The sequence below is a fragment of the Lissotriton helveticus genome, chromosome 4_1, assembly GCF_964261635.1.
Source record: "Lissotriton helveticus chromosome 4_1, aLisHel1.1, whole genome shotgun sequence".
In the NCBI taxonomy this organism is placed as follows: Eukaryota; Metazoa; Chordata; class Amphibia; order Caudata; family Salamandridae; genus Lissotriton; species Lissotriton helveticus.
Genome location: NC_136063.1, coordinates 678,759,418 through 678,784,260, shown reverse-complemented (window position 1 = coordinate 678,784,260; position 24,843 = coordinate 678,759,418). Strand labels below are relative to the sequence as shown.

The 24,843-nt window shown below is 41.0% G+C and overlaps 1 protein-coding gene across 1 annotated transcript in view; it reads right to left on the bottom strand.

Moving 5' to 3' along the window:
- The window catches only part of ALKAL1 (ALK and LTK ligand 1), a 617,709-nt gene that overhangs the window by 95,853 nt on the left and 497,013 nt on the right, over window positions 1-24,843 (bottom strand). The window contains exon 3 of the mRNA XM_078685663.1: window positions 5,929-5,982. Within this exon, the coding sequence (XP_078541789.1) occupies window positions 5,929-5,982 (54 nt within the window). The remainder of the gene's footprint in view (window positions 1-5,928; window positions 5,983-24,843) is intronic.

Sequence of the window (24,843 nt, the reverse complement as noted above, 5' to 3'; positions counted from 1 at the left end):
GGGAAGAGGCAACAGGTGTGCTCGCTGGAACACGCACAGCCTGATGGGCCTCGCAGTCCCGTCCTCCAGCGCCTACACACTCCCACGCAGCTTCAATGCCTTACGGGGCTCCTGGCAGGCAAAAACGAGGCACAGAGTTCCCAGGCGTCACACTTCACAAAACTCCTCGGCGAGCGGCACCCGCGGAGTGGGGGCCGCGAGGAGTATAAGGGCTCAGGCAGGGGGTCGGAGACACGGGAAGAGGCAACAGGTGTGCTCGCTGGAACACGCACAGCCTGATGAGCCTCGCAGTCCCGTTCTCCAGCGCCTACACACTCCCACGCAGCTTCAATGCCCTACGGGGCTCCTGGCAGGCAAAAACGAGGCACAGAGTTCCCAGGCGTCACACTTCACAAAACTCCTCGGCGAGCGGCACCCGCGGAGCGGGGGCCGCGAGGAGTATAAGGGCTCAGGCAGGGGGGCGGAGACACGGGAAGAGGCAACAGGTGTGCTCGCTGGAACACGCACAGCCTGATGGGCCTCGCAGTCCCGTCCTCCAGCGCCTACACACTCCCACGCAGCTTCAATGCCCTACGGGGCTCCTGGCAGGCAAAAATGAGGCACAGAGTTCCCAGGCGTCACACTTCACAAAACTCCTCGGCGGTTAATAGGCAATCAGGTGGTGCACTGTCTAGAGGTCAGTGCTCAACCTGACGGCACCACTTAGGAGGTGGTTGCAGTGGTCCCAGGGATGCAGGTAACCACCTGCATGCAGGGGCAGTTGCTCACTGCATGTGCCTGCAGGAGTACTGGTCCTTCCTGTCACAGTTTGTGCCTGCACTGAGATGAACGCATTTTCTTCCATGACTGGGTGCATTGTCCCTATTTGTGCTAAATGTACATACCTGAGGCCTAGAAAATGTGACCAATGCATAATAGAGTCCCACATGGGGGAAAGGGTTATGTGTTTCTTGGGGGGAGAACTTGTTAAATGTTTTATTAGTGGGAGAACTGGATAATTTATTATGCAGTACAGCATTATATGCAGCAATGGGCCGAGGGAGATGTTCAATAAGATGATTGCCTTCGGTCAGTCTTTGCTTTGGTATGCCTTGCAAAATCTTATTGTATGCCCTCAAAAGAAGCATAGTTTTGTATTATATGGATTTTAGGACATTTTGTAATTTTTCCTAATGGTGTCTAATTCGAGTAGAAAAAATCTCAAAGGAATATAAAATGTCTAACAAGAGGTATTTACTTCTTGATCCCGTCCCCATGTTGGTATTTCATGTGACTTTTGAATGCAAAGTATGCCTTCGCATGCAATATTCAAACCATATATCACAAAAGTTAGCATTTTTTTCATGACATTTCATGATACAAATACTCCAATTTACCCTGCCCTAATGCCTCATTTATGAGAGGGTTGTGTCATGTTTGTACCAACCAAGCTACTTTTCATGGCTCTGAGTAGCTTCAAAACTCTGGAGTAATGCAATGCAGTGCAAAACGCTGCATTGCATTACTAGGCCCTGGGAAGGCATGGGGGAAGTCATGCAACGCAGCAAGTCACCTTGCTGCGCTGCACTGCGTGACAGCGAAAGCACAGGAATGCACCATATTTAAGGCAAATTGGTGCATTCATGTCCTTTCCCCTGTACTGGTGCCCTTTTGGCTGCCTAGTGACAATGCTGGCACCCTCTGAGCATGGTGCAAGGGTGCCTGCGTTGCGTGCAGGATTGTTTTCGTGCAGGAAGGGACACCTTCCTAAATAATAACATTCCCAGGATGCATATTTTTCCTTGTCACGCTTCCCCTGAGTGAGGTGTAAGATTTTGCTAGTTCTTGTAAATCTGAGAATACGTCAAAAACCCTGGGAGTTGTTCGGGACCACCCATTCAACACCCATGGAACGCCTTCCCAGGGCAGAATAACGCAATGCAGCATTACTTGTGCTGTGTTACTCCAGATCTTCGGTGACACACAAAGCCACAGAAAGTGGCTTTGTTTGGTTTCAAAAATCTGTTTGCATCGCTCTTGCAATAGGCCTCCCAGTTTTTAACCAGAACCATTTTGTGTTCTTGTATTTTAAGCCTATGTGTGATTAACAAAACTGTAAGAAGGCAATGTTCTGTTGGCTAAAACGACAGCACTGGCTGTTGATGTCACTGATGTGTTTGTTTTACAGCTTTTAAGTGGTTTTTTTTGGCTTTTTCAGTTTCTGACTTTCACAAAAGAAGATGTGCATTTATAGTATCAGCTTCACATAATTCGGTATACATTGGTCCTCTTACTCGGTAAAATTATCCATTTTCAAAATGTAAAAAGGAAAAATATAAGCGAGCATGCACTTATAATATATAACCCATTTCACAAAAATTGTAAATGTATTGTTGTAGTCTTACGCCTCCTTTTTGAAACAAATTTAAATTTTCTTTTTAATTCACAAATAGCTTCATGACTGCTCCTGGAAAGCCGTGACTTTTCCAACTTTCCAGGAACACTCACATGATTGCAGTGTTATTCACAAATAACACAGCTGGCATTTTTATCATTATAAACTTCATCTGCATTTATGAAGCATTAATAACCCAGAGGCAATCAAGTGCTTTTTTACAGGATTACTTGAGGTTGCCACTTCATAAACTGAGAGATGTTTACAGTTTTTGTGACCAGGGAGCAGTTGTAAGCTAAGCCTTAGGTGCTCTGGTAATGTGCTCCACAGATCGCTTGCACATGAGTGACCACTAGCTCAGGATTCTATGATAAAGGAATAAGTTGGTACTACTTGATCTTAACTTTTTATACAACGCACATATGGGTACTCGGTTTTTAGAAACTTTGATGCTATTTCCATACAGCCTTCTTTATGCATGTATGCACGTTAGGGACTATTCACGAATGTTATTTTCTAGTGTCTTCAGTAATACTACAAAAGTACTACTAATGATGTACTAAAAAATACTATTCACTAACCTACTTGTGGAGGTCTTTGCCTCTGCATCGCCTATGTTTTATTTGCAGAGGTCTCCACCATGGCTTAAGAAATCTCCGCACACACAGGTATATGTTTTAGAGATTAACGTGGGAGGGGGGCAGGCTGGAAAATGAGTAAAACTTATACAAATATGGGGCCGGATTCACAAATGTAATCTGAGACAAAATCCTGACTTTAAGACTTTAGTAAAGTAAGGATTCCTAACTTTACTACTCCTAAATGCCCTTTGTGAATACCAAAAGTCGTAAAGTTAGGATTTTGTCTCAGATTACTTTTGTGAATCGGGCCCATGCAGTTTAGGAAGGGGCAAGCGCCTAGTATAAAAGAGTAAGCTCATTGCTATTCACAAACTGCACTTATGTAGTTTCTACAACCATAAAAGGACTCAGCACAGACATAAATATGCTCCAACTCAGGCATGGAGTACGTCCCAAACCACACATGGCCAACTATTTGTACTGGAACACACTCCCATAGAAAATAAAAGAGGCAAGAACTTAAAATATGATAAAAAACAAAACAGGGTCCAGGATAAAGGGGCAAATGCCTCCCAAAGTCTTTTCACAACCGTTGCCATCAAATCCATACTAGTGCGAGAAATGCCTTGATCTAGTTACTTTATCTTTTTTTTAAATGTTGTAGTGTCGAGCATCACTCTTTTGATCTATTCTTATCTTATATACAATGGGGTATGCAACCATTTTAAGTCTCTTAAACAGCTCACTCAGTGATGTAACATTCTTATCTAATAAGAAACTCTTTTTAGGATGAAAGTTGACTTTTTCATATTCATTCTTGCTATGTGTATGGACCTCTTGGTTATTCTCTTTGGATTTGTTATCAAATAACCCTTGATATTGTCTTTATTTAGTGTTCTTCACTCTGAGTCCTTTACTGTATCACTTTTGGATATCTTAGAAACCCTGATGTCTCCTGTCATCAAAGAGGAAAATGTATTATTAGAGATCTTTACTAACTACACTGTTATAATTTGCAACAAAGTAACTAAATCGCTGCCTTAATGAAGGCCGGAATTGTTCTTCCAGGAATTCCAAAAACCCACCGAGAGAAAGGTTTTTAGAAACCCAACAATAGGTTTACTGATTTTTTGTTTCATAATATGTATCTCTCCTTGTGTTCCAAAATCTGTGTTTTATGTTCAGGCCAATGTAAGACCTGGGAATAAATAGTAATAGAACATATTCCATAGCAGTGTCCATAGCAGTGTGGCAACTTTACCCTATGCACATTTGCCCAAAAATTAACAATTCTCTTTGTGTGAGTGTGAAATAGAAAGACAATGTCAGTGGCAAAATGGTATCAAGGAGATCAGCCTCAAAAATACCCTTGCATTTCAATGAGGGGACAGAAATGAATATTTACCATTGTGTTTGAGGAGCATTAAGCACTTCAACACCAGGGGCCATATTACACATTAGCACTGTTTGCGCCCGGCGCACCATTCAAAAGATGCACACGGTGCGAACAGTGGTAATGCACCCCATTAAGGAGTATGTGCTGCCCTTAGGGCAGCTGCTAACTTGTGCTGCACCCAGGGCAGCGCATTCATGTGAAAATAGGAAGCAGCTGCTCTGTGTTTTCACAGTGCAGGTGGCACCCTCTAAAGGTGTTTAGAGATCCCCTTGCAGGCGGGTGCAGTCAGTGACTGCACCCACCTGCAAGGCGATGCCCTTTACCCCTTGCAGAGGGCGGTTGTCAGGAGGCGCACTGACAGTGCACCACCTTTCTAAATGGCGCACTGTTAGTGCGCCTCTTGAGAGCTTCTTTGACTCTGCACCAGCTTCTGTAATATGGCGCGGTGCATGGTCAAAGGAATTTCCTCACTTGCATAGGGCACGCCCCTATGCAAATAAGGGATCACCCTCTGGAGGTAGCGCCGGCGCATTAAGTGTGCCAGTGCTATTGGTATTATAGAAGGGGAAGCACAAACGGCTGTGCCCCCTTCTACAATACCAAAGTGCCCCAGGGGGTGCAAAGTGGGCACACACACACACGTAGTGCCCCTAGGGCACTATCTGTAATACCGCCCCAGGTTAACAAAGGATTTCAGGGAGAGATGGTAAAGTCTTGTGCAGAGAAATATAACTTATACAACACTGCTACTCTACCCTACATGGCGTATATTGTGTCAGCCCTGGTTATCCCATATTCTTCAGAAAAAGCCATAGAATGTGTCATGTTATAGAAATAGAAAACTGTGTCTTTAGTGGGTCGCTAAGGACATCCCTTTGGGCACACCTTCTTTCCTCCGCTTATGAACAGAGGATTCCATACACAAAAGTTCATTTGATTGTATGTGTTATTTTATTTTTCTTCCATCATTATAGCTCTTTCAAATTGCCATACATTCAGGAAAATCATCACCAAACATTGGAGTATACTTAAGTTGGAACCGGATATGGCGCCCACATGTCATTTTCAGGGGTGGAGCAGAGTGTTCTTGAGACACCCCTGCGCCCTTGAAAAAATTCCTAATTTGCGATTAGCAAATTGCTAATCGCAAATTGCCCCTTCATTCCTATGGGCCTCCTGGCCCATAGAAATGAATGGGTAATTTGCGATTAGCAATTTGCTAATCGCAAATTAGGAATGGTAAGGAATCGCTATAAAAAAGCAATTTTGTACATACATACCGTTTTGCGAATTCTAAATAGCGATTCCTTAAAAATCGCTATTTAGAATTCGCAAAATGGAACTATGATACACATGGCCCTTAAATATAGAGCACAATTCACCAAAATGGAATGGTTACAGCACACTCAAATGTATTCGCATTAAATACCATAAATATTCGAAAACATATCTTCCATAGCAGAGAGTCGTAACATAAACAATTATAAACAGGATACTATATATTGCAGAAATAGAGAAAGTGAAGTAAGTATTGATATGCTTCAAGGTGATAAGATATCAATTGGGCCATTCCTTACCTGTGAAATGTTTTATGAACTTTTCTTTTAGGTTCAGATCTCGTAAAAATGTTTCTGAAAGGAGAGAACGATATTTTAAGATATTATCAGAATAAAACCATTCTTAAATACTGAAGGGCACTTACATTTTAAAAATGAATTTAAAATGGAATTCAAAGGTGTCTATTGGTATATTCTTAAAGGGAAATACAATGTCACTTCTTCAGAGTCCAAATACCATGTCATGCAAAACATAAGAAGTCAAGTGTAAAGCCCATGCCACATCATAAGCATTTTTTCCGTGAGTGACATAATTACCACACCTTTTAAATACTATTATCCCAGGGTGGGGTACTTAACGGGTGCATTTATAACAACCCATGGCACCTTTGTGCATCTGACATTTAGAATTACATGTGGCATCATTTTCTACAGCACAGAACTCCATGTTTATTCGATTTTTCCTGCACATTTTACTCTGATAACTTTCAGCAGGTTTATCTGCCCACATCTATTAGGGAAATTGCAGATGTTCACAGAAAAACTCGATCCCTACACAACATTTCCTCCACACTTGTAATCAGAACCTAAGTGTAGGAAATCATCCTTTCCTGTGTGGTCACCCTGGGAATTTTGCCTTTTGTTGAATCTTACATTTTTGGAGGCTTTAGAACTCTGTGCATCTTAATCCTGCTAACCATTTGTAAAGTGCCTGTGCTCCCCCTTTAAACATGGTTGAATTGGTATATTCCTAACTGGCATATTTAACTTGCCTGTAAGTCCCAAGTGTATGATACAAAGTGTACCATGGCCTGGAAGCTAAATGCTACCAGTGGACTGCCACAACTGTTGAGCCATGCACTGTAGTAGTAGCGTAAGCATGGATTCATGACTTTAGCAGTGTGACAACAGCAAATTCAACCTGTCGAAAGGAACCCTTTTGGCCGGTTAAGACCTCCCTTTGAAATACTAATAAGTCACGCTAATGTGGACCTTGTAGCCCAAAGGTCAGGGTGCATGGTACTGAAAAGTAGAATATGCAGAAATGTAATGTTATTGTGTCCTTACAGTGACTAGCGCCCTCAGCTGCTTTTCACTGTGGCAGGCCTTCCTGACCTATGTAGAAAATCACAGTACAGCTTGAATCACAGACATGGGGGTTAGTTAAAAAAGTAATTAAAGAACTCTTTTTAATAGTTATTAAGGATCCAAATCAATGGTAAAGTCTCATTTTAATACATTTTAAGGAACATTATCCTTTATAAAATTACATTTGCCCTGCCTGAAGTACCTGGAGGTTAATTTGCATTTGTTCTCCTACTTTAACCACCCAGTGATTAGCATTTTATTAGGTGTGATAAGGTGTAAAATTCCTTCTAGGAGCTATGCAATAGGTCACTGTGATTGACAGGGAAACCTGAGGGTTAGGGATGACCCTCTTGAGCTCCATAGAAGATTGGGGGCTGTTAGATTCCATTTGACATGCCAGTGTTAAATCCTGCTTGAGCATCAAATCATGATTGACAGATCTATTGGGTTTGCATATTGCACTTAGGAAGCATTTGAAAGGTAGAGAGCAGGGTGTCAAGGCAATTCTTTTATATCCACTGTCTGGTTGCTGGAAAACCCTGCATTTGTCCCCCAAGACAGCTGTCTCTTAGGTTTAATCAAGGTAGAGTAGCTGCTTCAAACTACATTTTAGTGTTAGATGTGGGAAGACACTAGGATACTCACCACAGTTGCCCCAGTCCTCACAGCCCAGGTTTAGTATGGCCAAAGATTTTACCATCTTGAAAATTGTCAAACTGTGTAAATCGGCCCCTGGAACTTTTACTCCATTGGCTAGGGCATGCCCAGGAGTCATTCTGACCCACTAGCACATGCAATGATTACATGTGGCATCTCCAGGCTCCCTCTGCAGAACCTTCCTGGACCTGAGGATGGGCTGAAGAGCACATGACATGTTGTCTCTGACCAGAGAGGAGCCCGGAAGGACTAGATCTGCTCCTTGTTTTAACCAGGGCGAATATGTGACATCCAGGGCCCATAGGCTGACAGCCTGCTGAGGCTACAGTGATACAAAAAGCTTTAAGGGAACTTTTCTTGGAAGCACGCAGCTGACCAGTGCTAACTGGAGCTCAACTAGATTCTGATGTTTGCCTCTTCCTGACATTTTGTGAATATTTACGAGCCTCACATGTGGTCCTGGGGGCTTCAGTAGTGTACTCCTGTTGTGATTTGGGACTTAAAGGAGTAAGTCAGAAGGGAAAATCTTTGACCCCATGGAATCTGGTTGTTTTATCCAACTTTGGCTCTGTCACGGCTAGCCTTAAATTGTCTCTAGATTCTAGTCTGCACAACCACTGACTATCATAGGAATTTTGTACTTTTTGGCGCTGTCCAATATAAAACGTTAAATTGTCACATATCTGGTTCCTCTTATTGGATTTTATTTGTCATTTTGTTTATTTATTGTTAAACTAGTGTTCTAAATTTGCTAGGGATTTTTATTGTTAATCATTTTGAATCTATTACTGTTTTGGCACTGCATTATTGCTTCACACAGTTCCCTAAGTTAAGCCTCATTGCTCTCTGCCATACCTATGGGGGTTGAGCTCAGGGGCTCATGTATTGACTTTGATGGTTCACCCTGAAAAGGGTTATGACTATTCCTTTAGGTGGGTAGTAACCCACCCCAAATATATATCCAATTTCCTACACTAAGGCCCTGATATCAAGTCCTACGATTGCCTTACCCGCAGTGGTGGTGGTACGACCAATGCCCCCTCGGGGGTCCAATCACCTGATCAAGACCATGTCAGTCGGACCACCGCAAGACAGATTCCACCACCAGGATCTTAGATACCGTGGCAGTGGGGAAAGCGGTGATCAATGGCGGTGGTGCCAATGCGGGCACCACTATGCTGATCACAACCTGCATTTGCGCCCACCTTTTGATCACAAGAATTGAGAAAAGGCAGGGAAGGGCCCCAAACAGGGGCCAAGGCGATTTTGCCCATGGGGTGTGTGCATGGAGGAACATGTTGTGCCTCCCTTTGCTTGCACTGTCGTGAGTGCCCTGTGTGCCATACACAACATGGTGCATTGTACACAATGTACAAATGTGCAAGTGGCAGTACTACAACAGCAGCATGTGCTGCAGACTCTCTATGACGTGGGGCCGCAACAACACCAGCCCGGGAGTAAAATTGTAATGCAGTGCCCGGGATGTTGCTAGGTTGACAGTGTTCTGCTGACCGCCGCAATGGCAGTCCGGTAATCAGACTGCCGAGATCATAATCTTCCCCAAAGTATTTTATTTAATATTTCAGCAGTTGTATCAGAAGAACCATAGAAACTGGACATTGTAACAATAGCACATATTTAATTACTTTTTCCAGTCTTCTATTTCAATTAAATGCAGTAGTCAGTTCCAAATTGTTCATGGGATCATTGCAAATATTGGTGTAACATTTGTATCGAACAGCTTTGACTTTTATCTCAAAATAATAACATTTTCATTGCCTCCTATCAGGGGCAGCTGGTGAAATTTCAACATGGAGGCCTGTAAGTGCCATTCCCAATTGCATGGAGAAAACCAGCGAAGCATGCAAACCTAAAACTCCCAAGCTGGGTTTACTTGTATCTCCTGCCTAGAAAATGTTGAACAATAGAGGGCAAAATGGTGCATTTCCCCCCAAAATTAGTTAAAAGCTTTAGATTTAAAAGATAATTGAGAATAGTTACAAAAAGGTTCATGCCTTTCGTTAGGCAATACCTTCAGAAATTCACCAAAAGACAAGTCTAAGCACATCTCAATAAAATATGAAATGCCAGGAGTTCCATCATTCCACAGGCAATTTTTACACAATGGCAGCCGTGGTGCGTGCAGATAACTGCGGTGGGGTGGTGGGGCCATGTAAGGGGGGATTTCGAGGCACATGCAGAATAAAAATTAAATAAATAATTAATTTTCCATAGGTTGCACAATGGCCCATATTCATCAAGGTTTCGCGTCTTCCTTCCACTATACAAGGGGAAGGGGGACGTAAAACCTAAATGAGATTTACCAAGCCATGAGTTACTTTGCAGCAAGGAGGCGTGTTATGGGTGCATCATTGCTATTTCCATGCATCCACCCATCAATTCTGACCCATTTCCAGATTTACCAACACTGGTAGACCGGGAAATGCATCAGAATTTTACGCCTCCCCACCAGACGCACAATGAGGAGAAATATCTTTATCTCTTCTCTTTGTTTCCTCTTTCCAAGTGTAGCACACCTAGAAGAGGAACATGCCAGTGAGGATTGTTTTGTGTTGGAAAGTGTCCTCTCATAAAAAAACAAACCTGTCAACAACACATGCTTCTTTGCAACATGGTGCATCACATTCCTTCAGAGGTAGAACTCTGATAAATTTTTTTTTGTCAAAGTATTATTAGCAGCAGGCTGACCTGCATAGAATACTAACCTAGAAGGCACCATCTACAGATTTTTCGCCAGACTGCAGTAGTCAGTGTGTCCCAGTCCTAACCCCAAAAGAGAGCAACCCCTCCAAGTCGAATGTGCCCTGAAGGAGATGGGGTGAACTCGCAATTCCAACAAAAAGCAGTATTGACATTTTTATTTACCAATGAAATTTCAGATAAAGTGCAAGGCATTTTAGTGAAATGTGGATAATTATGGTTAACTATGGATTATGTTTAAATTGTGTGTTTATGAAAAGAGATTTTGTGAAGTGACTGATAGGAATGTGAAAATTATGTCCTATTGATTGAATGAATATTATTATATATTTTTCATACAGTTACGGGGGAGTTTTTGTAATACGCAGCACGTATGTGACAGTTAGAAAATATAGCGTTGCGTTTTGAAGGCCTGTTGATCTCGCAGGGGAGTTGGGGCGATATTGGCAAGAAGCTCGTTAAAATTATCGCCTTTTTAGCGGCATGAATCTGCAGCTAAAGCAGCGATAATGGGCTTAATAATATGCGCTATAGAATTCCAATAGAAGCCCAGGTTAAATGTGAAGGACATCTAACCTTGGCTTCTATTGGAATTCTATAGCACATATTATCAAGCCCATTATCGCCGCTTTAGCTGCAGTTTCCTGCCACTAAAACGGCGAGAATTTTAACGAGCTTCTTGCTAATATGCCCCTTAGTTTTGTTGAGCTGTATGTCCCAGCTTCATTGGAAATGGAAATAAAACGTATGTTCCACAGAAATGACTGAAAACAAAATAAAAAATTTTGGGGCATATTATCAAGGGAGTTATCTCCGCTTTTTTGGCTTTAAAATCCAAGAAAGCGGAGATAAAATTATCTCCCTATCAGCAACAGGGTGCTAACACGCAAATACGCATGTTAGCACCCTTTTTCTCTACGCTTCCTCTTGCATCTCCAATGAGATGCAAAGGGGGCGTTCCAGAGAAAAATAATAGGAGAAATGTTGTTAAGCGACATTTCTCCTATTATCAAGGATTTCGCTAACCCTATTAGTGATAAAAAAAAGCAGCGCTAACCGCGGTTAGCATTGCTTTTTTTACACCTGGTATTTTCCTGACTTAGCCATGATATTCTATGGAAGGTGGATATCATGGCTAAGTTTGTGAGCCCCTATCATCAAGCTAACGCCAAACTTTGAGAGATTATCGCCGGTTTTCCAGCGATAATCTCTCATTTGGCAGTTAGCGCGAGGATTTTGATCACTTCTGAGATAAACCTGGCTAATAGCAAGTTATCTCTGCAATAATTTCCGGTGATGCTTAGCGTTAATAAATTCGTTGCTAAGCCTCGTTAGCGATAAATATCGCTAATCGTTGGTAATATACCCCCTAGTGCTGCACATATTACACTTAAATATGTAAAATACAAACACAGGCCATAGGCATCCAACACAAAAAATATTGTATATATTTAAAAGGGTAAGTCAGCATTTTGCTGATTTTGTTCCAACCTTTCATAATGACTTCTGCTGTCTGTCCTGGTAGTTATTTCTAATGCCTGGATATTAAACATAATATAGCCCAGCCAGACACCATGAAGTATGGGAATTGCTTTAGGCAACGAAATATCAATTTATTTACTAAAACAAGTTTCCAAACAGCCTATAGCGAAATGGAGGGCCACATCACAATACATTTATGACTGGCGCTATTTCATATCCTTGATGGTAAATATGGTAGTTCTTGGGTAAAACCCTTTTAGTGCCACCTTATGAAAGTAGATTCCTGGAGGTGGTAAAGCTGAACAAGAATGTTTAAGCATATGTGTTGTGTGGAATGTGGTTATGGTGGTAATGTTTTATTTGTGCTGGTGTGCTTTTGTGCTGCATTTATAGCAAGTGGTGTACTGTTCTGTGAGTGCTGTGTTCATGTTTTGACCGTTTTGCTGTACTCTGCTTGCTTTAAGTGTGTTGCTATGTTGACTTGTGTATGCTATTGTCTTACGTTGTGCTTTTTACTTACATGATGTAAAAAACGCTTCTAAATTTTCAGCCATTCAGAGAATATACCTATCATTTCAGTGAAAAGCAACTATGTTCCACTGTCTAAGGTGGCAAAATGGCACTGGTTCAGTTTTTTTAAACTATTTAAAATAACAGACAGCCCAAAACTATGACAGAGACCTGTCTTACATGAACACTGCTAAGTCTGGATCACAAAACATTTTTGACTTGCACAATTTCTTATGCTTGGTGGTAAGTTAAGGCAGTGGTTAGTGCAACTATCTTTTATGAACATATTAGGAAAGCAGCGTCCCAAGCTCAAATAGTGATGTACCACAAAACGTATGAGTCCCAGTCAGATTCCAAAAGACAACTTTTTCTGTTCTACTTCTGTATTTATTTTCACCTGCTTAAAACATCCAATTATTATATCACAAAAATAGCCAATGCATTTCGTCCAATGAATTGACTATTCCAGGGCAAACTATAATGATCCAAAAATAACCAGGTCATGTAGCCATCAACAATCTATCCCATGGCATGGCGCAAAAGCCTAAGGGGCAGATTTTCAAAACTTTTGCGCTGGTTTAGAGTCACAAAAGGGACACTAACCAGTGCAAATTTAATTTTTTGCTATTTTCTTGGAAATCACTCTTTAGGTAGCGCAAATCAAAGCGAAGCACTGGTTTGCGTTACTTGGCGCCGAGGGGGCCTTACATGGGTGGTACATGGGCGTTACCGTGCAACCACCCATGTCTTTTGACGCAAAACCATATATACAAATATTTGTAAACATGGTTTTGCGCCAAAAGTTAACACCTCTTCAAAGGAGATGCTAGCAGGAGAAATGCTTTCATTTCTCCCAGTTTCTCCGACTTTTCATGCGTGCTGCACTATGCAGCACGTATGCAAAGTGGGCAAAGCTTTGCATCATGCCTTGCATACTATTTTGTACAGGCAGGGTACTCTTCCTGTACAAAACCTGTGCTACACTCATGCCCACACCCTAGCACTGCAGCTCTAAGGTGTGTGCATGGCGCACCGCAGCTGAAATCAGCGCTGGCACAAGGGAAAGCGAAGGAAAGAGCCATATCTCTGAAGATATGACACTCTCCTGCTCCCCCCTGATGCGCAACACGGCGCATCCTCGCAAGGGGGCTGCACTGCGTTGCGCAACTTTTTTGAAAATCTCCCCCTAAATGTTTCTATATCCAAAGGATGGCAAATATCCAGTATGGAACTCGTATTAATCAAACAGTCCGGGCTAATCCACCCGTAATTGGTGCAGTGATAAACACCAGGTAGCCATACAGGTTTACCTCTTCCGTCAGGATCAATATCAAAAGGGAAGCAGGTTTATGGAGATTGAACTTTGTGACAAACTTGTTTGTGTATGTTTGTTGTGTGGCATGTTGATGTGCTTCTGATATATTCTGTTTTTGTGCTGCATTGTTTCAATGTGATAGTTTGTAGCCTTTTGGTTGGTGCTTCGCATTCTATTTGACTGATTTGTTTTCCTGTGGCCCTTTATATTTTATGCTGTTTGTGCTGTTAAGCTACTTTATGTATGATCTTGTAGTATATTCTGTTGGTTATTTTAAATATGTCAACAAATTCTGCAACTTTTCCTGCCAAAAGCAGCACATTCCAGTAAAGTTACTGTGACAAGCAACCGTTTACCACTGGGTAAGGTGATAATATAGTACTCCTCTCCCTTAACTACTTAAGACGCCAGTCAAACCAAAACTGTGGCAGAGGCTGTGTCTTAACTTAGCATTCCCAGTGCCCGCCTTATGTGAATCAGACGGTGCTGCTCACTTTATGTGATAGAGTCCTATGTGGCAAGCCGCGCATATTCAGAGTTAACAATGATGACCAGCAAAAAAAACAAGAATCAATTATACTTATTGCAAGAAAAGAGCTTTAACTTACATTGCAAAGAAAACAAACCAATGAATCACAGTATCTTTTGCAATGCACAAAGGCACAATGCCCAAATAATGTAGCCACCTGGCATGTATCGATATATGTAATTTTCCACAGATCTTCTGCACGGGCGCAAACAGTTGTGCATGCACAGATTACCTTCTCTTATTGTTAATTATGGATACAAAGGAAATTACCTCCTATTTAAAAAAAAATGTGTACTGATGCGGCTGCAGGTTTTCTTACATTAACCATGTTAATCTTTGATACTAGAAATGCCTTCAGTATGAGAGGGATGCTCAAACTTCCTTAAAGGGTGTTCTCGCATAAACTAACAAGAACACGAACAAGAGCCTTTAGAAAGGTATGTTATAATTGCATATTTTTCTGGGGGTATCGTAGTAGCAGGCTAAATCTGCTACTGTGATGCGCAAATAAGAAACATACATTTGCATTACTTTCTCCTTTCTGAGTCCTAGACCCAGTTTACGCAGTTGTTTCTTTGACAGCAATCTTCAAGTTGTATTCACTTCCAGCAGTACTCTGCTCTCTCTTTTCTTCCATATTTTTTTCTAAGAGTCATTTAGGTTTCATTTTGTGCACATAGTTACATTTTTAGTGCTTTTTTGCACAAAATGCAGTGGTATAAAACCCATACATTACAGGGAACCATGAAATATGTGACATATTTCACTACTGCAAAATAAGGTTTTCATCATCAAGACAACACCCAACTCACTCAATATAGGTCTTAATTATCAAGGCTGCAAGGGTTATGTGACATGGTGGACCAAATTATGCAGCAGAATTATTTCTTATGCAGCAAAAATGAAAATGATTTGGCACATTCTCTAACAATATTATTTTCACCCATTTAAGTGGCAAACAACATCAGTCGGTACATTTGAACATGTTGATGATTATGTGGCAAATATTTTAACTAGGTCTGTTCTAAGTTTGGGTAAGCTAGATGAAAAATGTTCCTGCACTTACTTAGTAGCCCTACTGACTGACATGTTACAACCAATTATGATTATTTATGGGGAGCTGGGAGATATAAAACAATCTTAGTTTACTTTCATGAAATGTAAGAACAAATATTTCTATAATTATAATGGTTAAACAAGCCAATTTTATCAAATACAGTTTATTCAAATGAACACATACATTCTTAATAAAAAAAATCATTATTAATACAAAGAAAAATAAAGGAAGTGATCCAAATATAAATCTTCCATCATTTATAATCGATCAATACTTAGGGGCTCATTATGATGTCAGGCGGAAACTTTCCACACAACACTGACTCAGAAGCGGGACTGACCGGCTCACGGTTGGTGGATCCGCCCACTTGATTGTGATACAGCCGAACACAGTTCGGTCGGATTCCAATTATTTTCTGTGGGCGCCTGTGTTCCCCCGACAACAGCCGTAACACATGTTCCTATGGGGAAATGGGATGTTTGTGTGAAACCCTGCACCCTGTCTAAGGCACACATGGTGCCTGCCACACAGTGCAGGATTTTACAGGGGGATCTCTTGTGTACTCCATCTGCACCCAACCGGAGGCCACAGGATGAAGGGGGCCCTGCTAAGTGCCCTCAAAGTCATCTTCTGACAGCCTCCTCGTGTCAGACAGGCTGACGAGGTAAGGCTGTTGGAAATCAACATTGTAATCCAGAGGTTGGATCGACATCCATAGGGGTGTACGATGCAATTCCAACCGATACAAATCCTCTGAGAAACGGTTGGAACCGATTCGGATTGACTGCTCGGTTTACCTTTCGACCGCGAACATCGTAATCAGTCAGGCAGATTGCAAACAGACCGAGACGGTGGGAAGGGCTTCAACATGGTCGAGGAGAATCTGATTGTCGGGAGGAGGCTTTCCGCCCAACATCATAATCGTCCCCTTAGATGTAAGTGTGTTATTTTATTTTAATTAATTATTGGAACGGTACACAGACTTAGGCCCATAGCCATCTGAAAGATGCAATGTTTTTGTTTTAGTAGACTGAAGATATTAGGAGAGAAAAATAACTAGAGTTTTCTCATCAACATTATGTTTGATACCAAGTATCACAACTAGGTGGCTGCCCTTTCCCTGTAAGTTTTGAGGATAACACATGCAATCTGAATGAGTACATACATCCCCCTGATGAGTTCAGGAGTGAGATAGGAATGAATAAACTGGCTCAGTTTTTGAATGGAAACCTGGGTACTGTCCAGAAGAGTTACTACCCTCTTCATTTGCTTTTTTGCATAAAATGAATATATTGTCTGTTAGGACACCGTTTTTTTCTCGGCCCTGGCTTATCACCCCAAAATTTCCAGGAGAGTTTTTGGGGAACATTTTGTGCAGATTCGTCAAACTGCGACAAATTTATAAGCAAACAAAAAAAACACTTTCTACGGTAACTAGGTCCTTACTATAACTACAGAGTATTCAATGAAAAATATAAAAGCTGAAGTGATGTTCTACTTCAGTTTAAAGAAAAATATCAAATAAAAAAACCACTTAAATTCACCAGTTATAGTTAACTTAAGTGACTCTAACTACAAGTGCTGCTCCCTCTAGACACAGTGATGTCACAAGTGTTGTCATTTCAGATGTCGCCAGTGATGTTATCAATGATGTCATAGAACATTTTGAGTGGTATAATATGTTAGGTGATAAGCAGTGTATGATGAGGACACAAGTTATAGTTGCATCAGTTAAATATAACTGGTTAGAGTTTATTTAGCTGGGACACTGTTATACAGGGCTTCTGGACTCACGGTACATTAACATGTCACACCCGTGGACAATTTTCTATTCACCTTAATAAGATTACCTTTCACAGACTTCACATGACCCTCACACTGGGATACAGTAGCCACTATAAAGACACCTTCTGGCAGGCCTTATGGGCAATGGTCCTTGGTTTAGTAAAATAGACTAAACACATTCTGTAGAAGGGTATACAACCTTAGAGCCATGCTTCGAACACTATTATGACATCAATCAAAGCTAAGAGGGAGATCCCTACATTCTACCTTATTCAATAATATGAAGTGCCTAAAATCTTTATTGAAGTTCTGCAAATAATAAAATGCACCGCTTACAGAATTTGTCTATACTACTATATTACAACTATTTAAAATGGGCTTGTACCTAGATATTCACTGGTTAATAATGTATTGTCAACCACAGCTTTGGCCTTTCTTAGAGATGTTTTGAAAAAGACTGGTTTTTATCCACTACCTACTTTCAAACATTCCTCTGCAACAATCATTAGGTGCACTCAGTCTTTGCAGTGTTTAATATGGAGTAATTCTTCCATGCCAAACTTCAGTAATTTGTTAACGGTGCACCATATAACTTTTAAAATTCACAATTACAATTGTCTTCAGGCTTATCCTATTTTCTTGCTATCCACACACACATGTACACTCAGTAACTTTATTCCATATATGAGTATGGTGTTATCACTGATATTATCAGTGATGTCATCAACGATGTCATTTTGGATGTCATCAGTCCTGTCTTCAATGATATCATATAAAGTCCTGAGTAATGCAATATGTGAGATTATAAGCAAAGCATGGCAGGGGGCACCTAACTATAACGTTGCTTTAACCTTTGTTTTTTTCAGTGAATTTCTACTGTTTTTAACGTAAGGTAAAATCTGATTACCACACATAACTATAAGATCACTTTAACCATTATTTTCTTTCAGTGATTTTATGAGATTTGGTTAAAGCAATGTAAGATCTTATTATCAAAGTTAATTTTCTTCAGTGAATTTTTATCATATTCCCCAATAATCCTGCTGAGTACAGCTTTAGCCATTGGTGTGTCGCCTGCAGGGCTTGAACTCTTCTGAGGCTCTGCACCCATGCCCCAAGGGAAGCTAGCCTCCAGCTGCACACAACTGTGAGTGGCATGAGGTTGGCCACATGATGTTTGATGTGGCCAGCACTTGCAACCAACATATGGGAATAGCCAAATGTCACTGCACATGGCTTATGGTCTTGCAAACCATTGAGCTGGGCTTGGGGCCTAGGCAGTTGCTTAAATATCCATTCTTTTGTAATCATTTAATATATTTTTGCAGCATTCTTTTGACATTATTGATAAATCATAAGCCAGAGTCCTCATAGGTGGCAACCCCCTTGTGGGCCCATACCCCCCAAGTATACATTTATTTCTTAAATTTTTTTGCAGGACAACAGTACTCCTGATATACCTTGAGTAATCATCACATCCTTGGTACAGCAAAACTGATCAAGCTTCACCAAATGCTGATTGCTGAATCCTGCAGTACATCATCTGTTGGTATACCACTGTACGGCACAGGTACTTCTCGGCAGGTCCCAACTGTGTCCCCCTGAACTACAAAGGTACGCGCAGTACAATTTTAATTTTTTGGCACCTGGGAGTGTTGTCTCTGGTTCCCTACCATGAATGCCACTGGGTCAGAGTGTCCCTACCCTGTTCCTTATATGTTTTTTTAACTACTTCAGGTCACTGGGATTAAGTCCTGGTGTCCTGTATTGTTGGTCACAACATTTTTGTTTGAGTGGCGGTCAAGCAATCACATTGTTCTGTCCCTTAGGACCACCAAAAATGTCAATTGGAGAAAAGACTCTCTCAGCAAATCAGAAACACATTTTTTTTTATTTATGAATCTGCAGGACTCATTGGTCCAGATGTATTTAATTTCTTACCCTTTCAAGCACACACAAGAAACTCTTAAAGCAAATATTTCTTGGGAATTACTGTATGGACTTACACCAATGTTTCAAAAGCTGCACTTCAAGTAAAGTTCCCACTTTCTATCAAATTTGGTGTGATTCTGTTCTGACTTTTTTGTGTATTGCTGCTTCCCAGGGTTTCCTATGAAAATAAACATGAGGAAAGAACTCTTTTCGACCCCCTTTTTCTCCGAACGCGTTTGATGCTTGTGAAAGGACCTGAAATGGATCAACTTTTTGTTTGGAAAGTGTGTATAGAGTCGTAAAAGAGTGACAAAGGTACTAATTAAATGCTCTTCTAATGGAAACTATAATTTGCAAGATATGATTTGGGGCACAATTCATAACTTGTGCTGCACCCATGCAAAAAGAGCAAATCAAAAGTAGTGCTCTTGACCTCACCCTTCATGAAACAGACACAAATACAAACACTATAAATCATCTTACAGATGATGTTACATATCACTTTACCCTTACCACTTTGACAAAGATGACTATGAATGTAGTATCTGTAATTGATTTGATCTGTTCTTGTTGTTTAATTGAATTTCACTTTTAGGTGTTGTTATCCATTGGTATAAATATTGTGTGATCATGAGCATTACTTGTTATCAAAGCATATAATCAAAGATAGAGCAAAGATAGTCATCTCATAATGGCCAACTGCCTTCCAGTTGAATTTGAAGAGGTCCATGAACCATCTTCCTACAATCCTTCCATTTTGCAGTAGTTGAGGAGACTTATGTGTTACTTGGCCAATACATTTGTATTTAATTTAAATATTCCATTGAGAATCAAACTCATAATGTGTATATAGATTGATGCTTTAGAAGATTTAATTTGTAATGCCATCTATGATATGTAAAAGGTTATGAACACTTCTTTAAGGGGGAAACGTATATTTTTGCGAGTGTGAAAATGTGGGGAAAAGAGAGAAAAAATGTGTAGTATTATTGAGTGCACAACCAATATCATGCCATCACCCATATTGTGTATTAATTAAAAAAAAATAGTTTGATAGGAAACCATTTTACTTTTGAATTATGTCCAGAAATAGTTCCATCTAGGCATTTTTTTAAATGATGCCTTGTAGAGATGTACCACAATTAAATTAGAAATATAATGTTCCACATTTGAGAGGATCCAAATCAGTGTACAGTGTTACAGCAGCACTTGTTTCATGACTAGGTTGCTTTTTCAGGCCAATGAACAATTAGACAAAATATTTATGATAAGTAATAATATTTACAGATAATGAAAACCAAAATCAAAAGGTCAGCTCAATATTATTCATAAAGATTTTTAACTATTTAAATATTAACATTATTTCCTTGTAACTATTCCAAAATCTTAGGATCTTTCCAATTTCAAAGCAGTATTCTTTTTGAATATTCAATAACTTCAATGGGTGTATATTGTTTAGATTTGCTGAATCATGAATTCATAAAACAAGGTTGCTAAACACTAAATTAGTTTCACTGGCCTTATGATTTATCGTGGCTTAATGCTGCATAATAGTTAACAAAATAATAATCAAAGCATACATCTTTAAAAATACCTTAATGGAGCAATTCTTCAAACAATCTGATCGGTTTTCATAGTTCAATCTTCATGGAAAGCCCATGATACAGCTCTATGATAAACAAAAACAACTAAGTAATTTTGTTTTCATATCATAGTAAGTTACTCTTAATGCTCCATTAGGTTAAGAATATTACCTTCAGCTATCCTTCCCAATACATCAGAATAAGCAAACGTTGTCCTTGTCAATACATTAAAATAACCATCAAGAAAGAAAAAGAGATGACAATGGAATTAAATTGTTAGCACTTACAAGTTGTTCAGGAAAGGTTTTAGTGCACATTTATCAAATTGGCACGCTCAGTGGAATGGGGAAACTACATCTCCAACATAGTGTCACATGTATGAGCAAGCCACACATATAAATCTAAACAAAATGTGTCCAGAGAGTCACCACTATAAAACAATTGCAAGGTCCATATTTTCTGTGGGTCCTTTCAGTTGTGTCCAGCAGTAAACATCAGTAAGTATACAGAAAAAGAGAGTGGAAAGTTCTAAATTCTTTATTTGTTCACAATCCAGCTTGAACACAGAGCTGACATGTGTTTCGTTGACAGACAACTTTTTCAAGGCTGGGCTTGAGAACCAAATGCCCTGTCCCACAGAGAAGTGCAAAAGGAGAAGCCAGGACCTTGGTAAATCCCTAGCCCTCGGTTGAAGTGATCAGAAAAGCCAAAGGGACGGTCCGTTGCAACGCGAGTTAATCTTTTGGACTTCTCTGTGGGACAGGGAGTTTGGTTGTCAAGCCAAGCCTTGAAAAAGTCATCTTTCGACGGAACACGTGTTGCCTGAGTACACTTTGTTTTCACCATATAATACTTCGCCCCTCGGTCTGACAACAGTAAAATGCCGCACCCTATGTGCCACCAGTTTGCTGCCTGTCCACAAGGTGACAATTTTGAGAGCTGACAAGCTTTTACAGTCATCCATGCTGAAGCAGGATCTTAGAAGATCTGACTGCCTCCAGTGCTGTGCTGAAACACAGTAAACCTTTCAGTGTTTAAAAATAGTCCCTCATGAATTACAAGGAGGAGGGAGGGGAGACATTTCTGATATTTATATGTTTCCCTTGTCTTCATTGCTTGATTTTGCTCATGAAAAAGTGTCACTCATAGACATTGAAATGTCACTCATACAGTGAAATCACGAAAATGTCACACATAGCGATCTGAAACCTTGGCAGCTATGCAGTTTAGACCCAGCTATATGCAAATCTTGACCCTGTGCGTCATGGGAACAGTCCAGCCTGGACTGCCAAAGTCAGGTCTTCCCTGAACCAGAAACAAGCATCCGGAGATCGGTTTCGGGGTAACACCCCTCATTGGCCAGGCTAGCTTTAATCCAGTGACAAAGTGAGCAAGCTATCGTGACTGATGAGAGGTGAAACCCCAAAACCGTTCCTAGGATGCTTGTTTCCAGTCCACTGAGGAACTGGCATGGCAGTTCGGACTGGACTGTTCCCATTGGGTGCAGGGTCAAAACTGATTTGCATGTGGCTGGGTTCAAACTGGAATGGCATGGGGAGCACAAAAACGATGGATTTAGGCCCAGAAGAGGAGCTACCTCATTTAATATCGAATTCATGGAATTGAGGTAGTGATTGGTGAGGTCATGGACTTCGGAAGTCTCTGCAGAGGGCAGAAGTAGGTTGTAGCTGGAAGATGGTAATGTGTTAGGGTTGATTTTTCTCAGGTCTCTTTTCCATACTTTTGGTCTTGTGGATTGAACCGAGTTAAGTTTCACTGTTTCCTTGATAAAAAAAGTGATAATATGATGGTCTGACCAGTTGCAAGGTTGGATCGACTCTAACTGAATGGAATCTCTTTTAGAGATTATTATATCCAGGATTGAACCTTTAACGTGTGTAGGGCTGTTACAAATTTGGGTGAGGTCTTGGTCATCGAGGAAGTTTTTGAGACTATTGACCACTCCGTCATTGTGGTTGTTCCAGTGTAGATTGAAGTCTCCAAGGAATATTTGGGTATTTTGATTACTGGTGTTAAATTAGACCAAATCCATGAAGTGTTCAGTGAAGGTGAGGTTGTCACCTGGTGGATGATAGAGGGTGTGTGAAGAGCATACTGGTTTGCCATTACTGGTAATGTTGAGGCATATGTATTTGCAAGAAGGGAAGACAGGGGATATGGATCTGTTTACTGAGATATTGCTGCAGTGCATGCAGGCGATACCTCCCCCTGTCTCATCAGTTCTGTCTTGTCTGATGATGTCGTAGTTTGGGGGTACTAGTAAGTCAATGATTGGTGTGGAGGATTCCTTTAGCCAGTTTTCGGTTAACATTATCAGGTCTGGTTCTTGTGTGAGAATCAGGTCAGCTATGTCCGCTGAGTGTCTTGAGGCCGATCTGCAGTTTAGGAGTATTCAATTAAGGCGGGGTGCAATGAGGGATGAAGTTGGTTCCTGAATGAGGTTGACTTTTCTTAAGTTGTTGTCATTGACGCCTCTACGATTGTGTTTAGTGGTCCTGTGGGGGTGGGGGGATAGTTGGGATAGTCGATAAAATGGGGGTGAGAGGGTTAGTGAGAGAGGGTTCATATGATTGTAATAGAGAAAGTAGGTCACTCTCCGAAAGCGGATTGGTGCTACGGATTGGGCGGGCTGATTTATTATGGGAGGGAATTGATTTTCAGCTGGGTAGAGTAAGTTTCGAATTAAATATTAAGTGGTTCAGGTGCCCGCTAGATTTAGACTGTCTTGTAGCTCTCGATATCAACTCATTAAATGCTTGAAGTTCTTCTTTAATTTGACATAATGAGATCATGATCTCATCATGTCTGGGGTCTGGTGCGTGTATGAGTAGGTTTGGAGGCTGTGTTATGGATGTGGATGGCTGCATTGTGGTCTGGTCAAGTCTGGGGTCTGGTGCAGGTATAAGTGGGATTGGAGGCTGTGCTATGGATGTGGATGGCTGTGTTGTGGATGTGGATGGCTGAGTTGTGGATGTGGATAGCTGAGTTGTGGGTGTGGAGAGTGTACTTGGGTCCAATGTGTGAATAGATGGCGATGTGTCTTCTATCTGGTAGTGGAATGTCCTATTATGTTCCAACACCTGAACTGGGGGGGTGCGCTGGAATGGTGGATGTACGTGCTAGGAGTTTCATTGTGCAGCAAGGATGATGTAGCAGTAGTGTTGGTTTTGGGAGGGATGATGTTAACAAGGGGGAGCTGTGATCATAAATGGAGGGAATTCAATATCTGTTAGGGGTGCGTATGCTGCTGCAATTGTGCGGGGTGAGTGTATTATGTGTGGGTCCGGTGGCGCAGTAGTTGCATGTGTCTCCAGTGTGAGTAATGGACGGTGTAATAGGGGAACGTAGTTGGTGGGAGGGTTTGGTGAAGTGATGTGGTGTGTGGTTTGGTGGAGGGGGTAGTCTGGGTGGAGGTAGCGTATGACTCGGATGTAGGTACTGAGGGGCGTGGTTGTCAGAAGGGATTAACTATGTGATATAATGTGTACTGGTGATGGGAGTAGCCTGGGTGGCGATTTGGGGCTTATATACTTGTTCTTTAATAATAGGGAAGATGTTATCCAGGAGCTTTAAACTGCGGTCTGTGGATTCCATGATGATGGTTCCGTTATTGTTGATGGTGATGGTTGCTGTCTCCTTAACAAAATTGTCTGTTTAGTTTTGCATGAGGGGCTGGAAGAGAAAGGCCAAGAGAAAAGAAAAGCTGGCGAGCTGCAATGGTGATGCCCTTGTACACTCTCTGTAGTCAGTGGCAAAGTTGATGATGTGTCATCCATCACAGCACAGTACATCTGAGATGGTAGCTCTGTTATGGCGGTTGTACCACAAAGAAAAAATGCTTCAGTGACTCTTCCCCATATTTCATGTTGGTTTAGAAGATGTGTCTTCCTTTTATTCATCCACCTGTGGTGGAGAATATGCATAAGTGACCGAATACTACCTCTGTTCCCTGTTGATGTCAGACGCTATCTAAAAATAACTTGTATACTCCACATTTGTATTGCATTCTTGTCCCGTCAACAACGTTTTCCAAATGAAATCCACTTCCTAATAAATACTTTAATTTCCAGATTGTTTCATCCAATGTTCCTTAAACTGAGGAACATAGTAATTGCTTCTCAGCAAACTCTTGTGTTCCCTTAAATAATACATCCCTTCATGTTACTAACAATTTCCACTTAGACATGTATAGAAACCATAAAACAAAGTCCTTGATCTTAACCTTCAGCCCATCATCTACAAAAATTGAATTTTC